We start from the raw sequence: 9,961 nt of genomic DNA, 5'->3' as shown, positions 1-9,961 counted from the left end.
ACAACGATGAAAGTACAAGAACAACTCAGGAAAGTGCAACTCCCACCAAAATTGCAACGACTCCTTCAACATCACCAGTGTCATCCACATTAACAACTGAAACTACAGTGTCAGTCGTCTCCAGTAGTCTTCCCACAAGTGAAGCAACAACCATGAGGCAATCCTCAACAACCCACAATACTGAAAGTACAACAACAACTCTGGAAAGTGCAACAACTCCATTAACATCACCAGTGTCTTCCACATCAACAACTGAAACTACAGTGTTAGTTGTGTCCACTACTCTTCCCACAAGTGAAGCAACAACCATGAGACAATCTTCAACCACTCACAATACTGAAAGTACAACAACAACTCTAGAAAGTGCAACGACTCCTTCAACATCACCAGTGTCTGCCACAACAACAACTGAAACTACAGGGTCAGTCGTGTCCACTACTCTTCCCACAAGTGAAGCAACAACCATGAGACAATCTTCAACCACTCACAATACTGAAAGTACAACAACTCTAGAAAGTGCAACAACTCCATCAACATCACCAGTGTCTTCCACATCAACAACTGAAACTACAGTGTTAGTTGTGTCTACTACTCTTCCCACAAGTGAAGCAACAACCATAAGACAATCTTCAACCACTCACAATACTGAAAGTACAAGAACAACTATGGAAAGTGCAACTCCCACCAAAGTTGCAACGACTCCTTCAACATCACCAGTGGCTGCCACAACAACTGAAACTACAGGGTCAGTCGTGTCCACTACTCTTCCCACAAGTGAAGCAACAACCATGAGACAATCTTCAACCACTCACAACGATGAAAGTACAAGAACAACTCTAGAAAGTGCAACAACTCCTTCAACATCACCAGTGTCTTCCCACATCAACAACTGAAACTACAGTGTTAGTTGTGTCTACTACTCTTCCCACAAGTGAAGCAACAACCATAAGACAATCCTCAACAACCCACAATACTGAAAGTACAAGACTAACTCCAGAAAGTGCAACTCCCACCAAAGTTGCAACGACTCCTTCAACATCACCAGTGTCATCCACATTAACAACTGAAACTACAGTGTCAGTCATGTCCAGTAGTCTTCCCACAAGTGAAGCAACAACCATGAAACAATCTTCAACCACTCACAATACTGAAAGTACAACAACAACTCTGGAAAGTTCAACAACTCCATCAACATCACCAGTGTCTTCCACATCAACAACTGAAACTACAGGGTCAGTCGTGTCCACTACTCTTCCCACAAGTGAAGCAACAACCATAAGACAATCCTCAACAACCCACAATACTGAAAGTACAAGAACAACTCTGGAAAGTATGACTCCCACCAAAGTTGCAACGACTCCTTCAACATCACCAGTGGCTGCCACAACAACTGAAACTACAGGGTCAGTCGTGTCCACTACTCTTCCCACAAGTGAAGCAACAACCATGAGACAATCTTCAACCACTCACAACGATGAAAGTACAAGAACAACTCAGGAAAGTGCAACTCCCACCAAAATTGCAACGACTCCTTCAACATCACCAGTGTCATCCACATTAACAACTGAAACTACAGTGTCAGTCTTCTCCAGTAGTCTTCCCACAAGTGAAGCAACAACCATGAGGCAATCCTCAACAACCCACAATACTGAAAGTACAACAACAACTCTGGAAAGTGCAACAACTCCATTAACATCACCAGTGTCTTCCACATCAACAACTGAAACTACAGTGTTAGTTGTGTCCACTACTCTTCCCACAAGTGAAGCAACAACCATGAGACAATCTTCAACCACTCACAATACTGAAAGTACAAGACTAACTCCAGAAAGTGCAACTCCCACCAAAGTTGCAACGACTCCTTCAACATCACCAGTGGCTGCCACAACAACAACTGAAACTACAGGGTCAGTCGTGTCCACTACTCTTCCCACAAGTGAAGCAACAACCATAAGACAATCCTCAACAACCCACAACGCTGAAAGTACAAGAACAACTCCGGAAACACCATCTACAACTCCTCAGTGTAGCGACGAGCATTGTGGTGCCCCCAACAAAAGGTGCGTTGGGGGTACCTGCGAGTTCAACTCAACACTTGGAAAATGTCATTGTCACTGTCAAAACTTTGTCTTTGGTGATATCTGCTCCTTTGGACAAAATGACACCTCTGGCTCATATTGGTGAGATTTCCACCCCCAAATGAAATTCTTCATATTCATTAACTGAGAATATTTCAATGCAAAACTTAGTTATAGGCTTTCAGTAATATGCTAATTTTATGTTTGTTTGCTTTTCATATTTGTTAGTTTTGTTACCCAAGTTTTGACTGTAAAATTTTAATTCATTGTATAATTTTATTTCAGTGTCAATATAACAGTGTCATATTTTTTGTAGATAACGAAGCAGTACCAACTCGAAATGCAAATATTACTTTGGAAATCCAGACATCTTTTCAGCCAGCTTTTAACAACTTAAGCTCACCTCAATCATTAGAATTCATCAACACATTAGTACCACAGGTACAACATTTATTTTCATTGTTGCATGACGTATGTTTAGCTCCCCACTGTTTTCAATGTTTATATCCAGAAATGTGGACTCATTGCCATATCTGTGGTTTAATAACATTTGGTCTGCGTTCCAGCTTGAAGCCCTATGCAAACAAGCAGATCCACAAACCTTCAAAAAAGTACAAGTCATCAAGCTAACGTAGGTTTTTACTAAACATTACTGATTTAAGATAATTTTTCATCAAGTAAAGGCTGATTTCTTTTGGTAATTTTCTTCTATTTTCCCACTGTAGAGAAGGAAGCGTTGTTGCTAAGAGTGTGGCGGAGTACAGCTATCCCAACAACGAAACTCAAATCCAGTTTGTCAACACTCAGCTTGATAGGGTGTTGACTGATATCTTAAATGATACAAATAACCTCAAAAATATTTCTCAGGCCTTTAATAGCAGCGGTGCAGTGTTAAATGGAATCTCTTTCCACCAGCCTACAATTACCAGTAAGTTTTGAAGCATTGCTGCTTTGTACAGTCAGTATTTCTTCATTCAGCATTTATCCAAATTTTGTGTGTTTGTGTGCGTTTACAATGGTACTATTATGACACTTTTATTTAAATCAACCAGATATTACAGACCTGAAGCCATTTATTAACTGCTCTCAGCTTGCTAACTACACTGCTGAGATTGATAATGGTCAATGGCAGTGTGTTGGACCTTGCAAAACAAATCCTGATTACTGTCATCAACATGGCATATGTCATAACGACATTCACAAAGGGCCTACCTGTAGGTAAGACAAAACATATGCTTTTATTTTAATTGCAATAAGGTGAAATACACTGAATATTTTTGCATGTAATATTACATTTTCAATCGATGTAATTCCCTGTTGTGGCTCTTTAAACCAGCTGCTTTGAGTCTAGCCTGGAGCAGTTTTATGGTCCACAGTGTGACCTCTTCCGTCGCGGTCCAGGTTTCTATGGAGCACTATTTGGCTCATTGGCAGCAGCACTCCTGATCTTGATTATCATTGTCATTGCTGTCATTGTCATAAAGAAATATAAGGGAGTTTGGTGAGTTATGATACCTTAAATGTAACTCCCAATATATGCAAATTGGTCAAAAATGTTGTGATAAAGTTACAAAAAGTGATGTGAAACTAATCAAATTCTCTCTATTTCTGAAAAGGATCAACTCCTATGACAGAAGACTGTCTGCTTTCGAGGAAGATTTCTTTGATTTCTCTGATACAGGTGTGTCCTTTTTTTAAGTAATCACTGATGTATTCAGCAAACAATTTCTCAGTAAGGACTCTTTAACATTTGCAGTTTCTACATGATCATATTCTTTTACCCAGGGGATCACAACTTGGGATTGGCAGGCACTTACACATCAGGGGGTTTTAGGCCACATTTACAAAATGTTGACACCCCGATTGCAGGTATTCTTGTTTACTATTCTGGTATGACATATATGAAGTCTATGTAACTACCATACGCAGAAAATTCTGGAGTACAAGGACAGATAAATGTAAGATCACAGTTAAAATTTTGACATTAATATATGATTCCTTTTGTGTTATTCAGGCCACAACAAGACGTCCAGAGGTTCTGAACAACAACCCCAGATGAAGGCTACAGTTTGAAGAATTTTGTTTTAATTAGAATGTTTTCCATGTCAGCAATTAAGAAAATTACAGATCAGTAGGAGCTACCAACTGTGTATTATAAATAAAATAATATACTAGTAATTTGTTGTTATAATATTTATGAATTTATTTATAATAATTGTAATCCATTGTCGCCTCCTCATCTACAGATAAAACTGAGTGTATAAATTCAGACTTCAGTATTTTTAGTTAATTAACACAACTGTTTATTTTTGCAGTTATTTGTTTAAGAGTTTTCTCTACGTTAAGGTGTCATTTCATTTTATTTCATTTCAAATGTTGTCAATAAACAATAGTGCCCTGCAGTACTGAGAAACACAAGGTCAAAAAAACTATACAAATATTTAATTCTGTCTCTTGCCCAGGAGTTCTTTCAGCTCTGTTGTGTGCATCATACAGGAACACGTTGTTACCTCTTTGAGTAAATTTTTGACCTGGTGGTTTTTGGCTGCAAGCTTTGTACGTCTGGCATTCCACTAAGAGTGCACAAGATCATTTAAAAAATGAATTCAGAGATTCAATCTGAACCAGGAATAAAACTACAATGACAATAAAATGAGATTTAAATGCATTAAAGTGTTTTGTTTAGCAATTCTGAGATTGGGTTCAGATAAAGTTGATTTTGAGATTGTATCTGTATCATATATCTGCAATGTGCATCTGCAATAGTAGCACAGGTACTACTTAACTTGAACAAGATAATTCAGTGCATTAAACATTATTCAGAAAAAAAATGTTACTGGACAGAATGGACATTACCTGCTTTTCCTCTCTCAGCTCCATCAGCTTCTTCCTTTCTTTTTCTGTCAGTCTTCTCATCTCTTCCTTTCCCATAATGAATCCTTGATGCAGTCTCTGCATTTTCATCTGTGTCAGCAAGGAAAGTAAACACAGGGTCAACTGATGCATGTGCAAGTGCAAGCTAGCATATTATTACAATAAAAAAATAAACAGGAGTACCTCATTTTAACCTGAATTTAAACCATTTACACAACATGAATTGAGAAAATAAAAGAGAGAAAGAAAGAAAAGCATTTCAACTTAAGTTCAAGTTGATCAGTCTGACATTGGATGTAATTAATGTCAGCTAGCAAGCTAGCTAGTGTAACTAACTAGCTAAACTAACTAGCTAGCTAGTTACACTAGTTAGCTATTTAAACTAGCCGGCATTATGAGAGACGGCCACTTGTCTTTGTTTCTTTTCGTGTCAGGAGCTGTTGGTGTGGTGAAGTCTGAGAATAAATGACATTGTAAACTTCTCTAGTTACCTGCGCTTCAGTGGGTTCAGCTTCCTGTCCGGTTTATTGACACAGTCAAAAAAGCCGCCATGTTGAGTCAAGATCTTATTATAGTGTCGACGAGATAGTTTACTCCACCCACCCACAGTGACCCCGGTGACTAGTTTTGGACAATATCTTTGCAGCGCCGAAGTAAAGTTATTTTAGGTAGTTACTGCACGATTACTGTGTGCACGTGAGGTTAGGGGGGTGTTTATTTATTTTTTAATACTTTTATTTTTAAATTTTGCTAACACCCCTCCCCTTAAATCACCTGGTGGTTATCTCCCCTCGTGGTGGCTTGTGGAGTCATTACAACATCTTGTCGCTAGATGGCATAAGCGCACTCATTATAATGATGTTTTCTCTTTGTAACGTGAAGAGGAAGCGGCAGTGAACAGCAGAGGGACTGGGTGACTTTGGTACAGTCTTTCTGATGTATAAAGGGAATAAAGGTGATTTGAAAACACTTCATGGTTTAATCGACCTCAGCAGTGACACTCTGTTGCAGAACTGGACCTGTGCTCTCAGCAACAGGAAACAGCAGCTTCATCAGTAACAGTTCAGTATTACTGGTCTTGGTGAGATCTGTTTTAAAGCTGTGCCACAGCTCCTCAAAACTCGTGTGCAACTCTGCTGCTGATCCACACATAAAGCTGTAACTGGATGTCTTTTCTAAACCAGTGGATAGCTGTTTGTCTCCAACTAGTGGCTGAAGACAGAGGACACACTCATGACCGATTTCTTTACCCTCGCTTGACTTTCTTCAACAGCTCTCTGACCTGTGTAAAATTTAACCAGCAGAACTTCAGCTGAGCTAATTATTCACAACTGAGTCAACCCCTCGCAGCAAATGATAAGACAAGTTACACAATAAAAGTTGATGCAAACAGTGGAATTAATCAGCAGATTTTACAACATCGCTGCATGTTTTTCAGAGAGTGAGAAAAAAAAAACATGCAAATGCTGCAGAAATTACACTCCACCTCTCCTGCCTCTTGGAAATATAACAGGTTGCAATTATGCATTTTCTTGTAATAGTGTATTTGTAATCAACAGATACAAGCCTGCAAGCAGATGAATAAAGTCCATCATTCTGGGGAGAAACAGAAAGTGCATGAAGTAATTTGTTGAGAATTCCCCACATTTCATATTTCAAGTGCTCAAAAGTTTTACCCAGTTCATTTTTTGTTGGGAAATATCAATTTTATATTAACACAGCAAAAACAATCTGATATAAATTTGCTGTCAATTACCCTTTTCTTAATATTAATTAACTTATTTTCAAGTTGCTCACAAACACATAATCTGTGTATGAAGCACAGTGCATGAACTAAAATGGTCACAGTTTAATGCCAAAAGAGTTTTTAAACATGGTTTATAGATTAAAACTGCAGATGTTTCATTGATTTATTAGAGATGCTGTGGATGTGCAGTAAACCTGTAAGCTTGTGTTTTTGAGTATTTTAGAATCACAGTTTACAGAAATGTAGCCTCGAGTCTGCAGAGGGAGCTCTTTTAACAGCTACAGATGTATTTACCACTGAGGACAGAAGTTACATTTAACTAAATAATATTTTACTTTTTTTGTTGTGTTTATTAACAGTAGCAGCTTGATATTCCTGCACAATTTCTAGACCTCAGAGTGAGATACTTCAATGTTACAATAAAATCTGCATAAACTATAAAAGATGTATTATTACTCAGCGTACCTGTTTGTTCCTCTTTGTTGCATAATTAAATGTCAATCAGTTTAATCAGTTGTTTAATCATATTTACTGCAGCATAAGGGGTTATTATTTCTTAAACATTATTCCCTATCACCAAATCTGTATGCACTGCAGATCTATGCAGCGCTGCAGACTGGTGTTGAGAGCCAGACACAGAAAACAGACGTGCTCTCTCCCTCTCAGACAACTGCAGACTGTATAGCAATTAATGAGGCAGTAATCATAATTACTGTAATAATTCTTATCATTGAAATGAGTTTGTTCCACTTGTTAATCCATCAGAGTGCTAGCCAAGGACCTCTATCTAATTAAATGAAGCCAGAGATATATTTGATGTGGCTGAGCCATGAATGCTGGAAGTTAAATCTCATGTCTTTGCTGCCTGAACTAAACACGAGTTAGGGCCAAAACCTAGTGGTAATGTTAAGATTTGAATTGTATTGACAAATAAATAAATAGATACATGAAAGCTCAGTCGGGAGTCTGGCCAGTCATGAAAATGGCCTAGAGCACTATGCTGCCTTTTAGTGCCACATCAGTGGAATACTGTGTTACTTTTTATTTATTCAAAAATTAATTTCAAACCACACGCCTTGTTAATTCATCTGGCACCTGATCTTTCTTGCCTCCAGCAGACTATATTTAAAATGAGCAACCTGTCTTTCTTTAGTTGCCATAGTCACCACCCATGCTGTCGCCTAGCAGCTCACTACAGAGTGAAACAGGTGAAAGGGTTTGCAGGTGGCCTACATAGTTCAAACTGCCGCCTTTTGTTCCTTGAGAGAATAATGCAAAATCAATTGCTATAGGCACAGCAGACCTACACAAAAGGTCACTGGAGAGAGGTTATGGTTGGATACTGTGACTGCAGCTCAACTGCAGTTTATTTAGTAATTATTTGACCTCTGATGCTCTGCGTGGTTCGCTGTGGTTTCGGCTCCGTGCCTAACCACATGGACTCATGTCAAGAGTAAAACACTTGCAACATTGTTTAGTGCTTAAAAACCTGTGGGTGCAGGGCTGGCTGCCACCGAGCATCTGAGCAGTCAGGCAGGAGGAGACTGTGTAAAAACCAGGAAGAGGAAGGCAATACACTGTTCACCTGTCAGTCGACCATTGTAAGTCACTCTTCTTTCTCTGGATAGAGGCCAGTCACAATAAGGCACAGCATGAGGGTGTGTGGGTGATAAAACAGGCCAGACAGCTGAGTTGAGAGTTCACTCTTTGACAGATTTAAGAAACAGAATGAAGCAGGCTCATAAATAAGTCATTTTTATTTTTGCTTTCTTTTTTTCAAGACTATATACTTATCAACTATTCATAACAACAAATGGAATTGTTAAATACTGTACACAGCATACTGTACTCTCCCAGTGCATGTCTTCACCACAGCAGAGAAGTTATGTTTCGATAAACTAGTCTTCATTTAGTTTTATTATTTCTAATAAGACATATGAATACCTTAAGATTAAATAGTATCAGTGTAGGATGTAAACATTTTTCAAACATTTAAGTCAAAAGCAACATTGTGTTGGCAAGGTTCTGTGAGCAGGAGGGAGAGAGAAAGTATACTTCAATGACCGTTTGACCTTAGCAGTTATGTTTCCCAAACTGAACACCGTGTTCGATACCAAGGGTTACTTCAATACATGTGCTACATTTACTATATCATCCTGACGCTTCTTGAATACAATCTACAACAATAAATTCATATATTTTCCAAGGCTGCCAGCAGCCAAAGTCTCTCAGACCACACCCACTGCAATCATGTAAGGCAGGAATGCATGAGCAGAACAGGAAAGTCTGTGTCAGGCAGGTAAACCCTGCACTGTCTTTGTAATGCGTCTGTATTAACAGGTTAGCCCAACATCTCTGTGATCTAAGATCTGCCTGATCTAAAATGTCTATTTAAGGATATCCGGTCAGAATTGACTGTGTCACTCTTAACTGAAGTGAGTTAAAGCTTTGTCTCAGGTCAAACATAGAGCTGGTTAGCTCATGTTTTGTAGAACAGAATTAGGAATTGCAGATTTTGCCTTTGGACACAATTTAAAATGGGGGATATATGAAATATAGGATGAATATCAAAGGGAGGTAGTAGCCTACTTGAGGCGAATTCGTTCCAAGCAAATGACTCACAGCTTGACCAAAAATAAGCTCCTCCAACTGTTTGATGGAATACCAGTAAGAATAGCATACATTCACTACATGTTCAACAGGCCAAGAAAACAGACCTGGACACTGAAAGAAAGCGATGTGCACTTTTTAGAGGGCTGAGCTCAAAAGCAGGCACTGAGAACAAGCAGAGCACAGTAACAAGTATGGTTGACGGTTTTCCATGCAACCGTAGAAAGTCGTCCTACAAAAGTATCACCAGAACACTGCTCCAACCGCCGGTCACGCACATACATACACACAAACACACTCATCAACGGACAACTACACCATATAAGCTGCACTAGACATTCCAATGGAAACATGCATAGCTACCAGTAATGTAGCCACCTCTTAGTACAAAATGTACCATGACAACGTGCCATGTGGGAAAAACACAACTTTACACAGATACAGGCCTGAGTAAGACTGACACTTCATCAGGGCAGGGAAACCATATCAGTGTTGATATATAATAGCAAACAGACTGGAGGTGTGTGTGTGCTAGCATCCTTCATTTTGTTAAAAATTAATTGGCCTTGTGTTTAGACTTCATATACTGAGCATTACATGGTTACATTACTGACCTTCTGTCCCCTGTGAGACACAAAAGCAGCGTCAAAAA

General features: G+C 38.9%; 1 protein-coding gene across 1 annotated transcript; it reads left to right on the top strand.

Moving 5' to 3' along the window:
- The first annotated feature begins 2,544 nt into the window (after positions 1 to 2,544).
- Positions 2,545 to 4,151, top strand: LOC108880136 (mucin-3B). Its single transcript, XM_051069366.1, has 6 exons — positions 2,545 to 2,549; positions 2,804 to 3,006; positions 3,131 to 3,296; positions 3,415 to 3,579; positions 3,695 to 3,759; positions 4,093 to 4,151. The coding sequence occupies exons 1-6, from the start codon at positions 2,545 to 2,547 to the stop codon at positions 4,149 to 4,151; spliced, it is 663 nt and encodes a 220-aa protein (XP_050925323.1).
- The last annotated feature ends 5,810 nt before the right edge of the window (positions 4,152 to 9,961 follow it).

This window comes from Lates calcarifer, unplaced genomic scaffold (assembly GCF_001640805.2).
Source record: "Lates calcarifer isolate ASB-BC8 unplaced genomic scaffold, TLL_Latcal_v3 _unitig_858_quiver_1962, whole genome shotgun sequence".
Taxonomy (NCBI): domain Eukaryota; kingdom Metazoa; phylum Chordata; class Actinopteri; family Centropomidae; genus Lates; species Lates calcarifer.
This window is presented reverse-complemented; position numbering and strand designations above follow the sequence as displayed.

Coding starts and splice junctions, on each gene's coding strand:
- LOC108880136 (XM_051069366.1), top strand. Junction 3,007..3,130: donor CCACCAGCCTACAATTACCA/GTAAGTTTTGAA, acceptor TAAATCAACCAG/ATATTACAGACCTGAAGCCA. Junction 3,580..3,694: donor AAGAAATATAAGGGAGTTTG/GTGAGTTATGAT, acceptor ATTTCTGAAAAG/GATCAACTCCTATGACAGAA.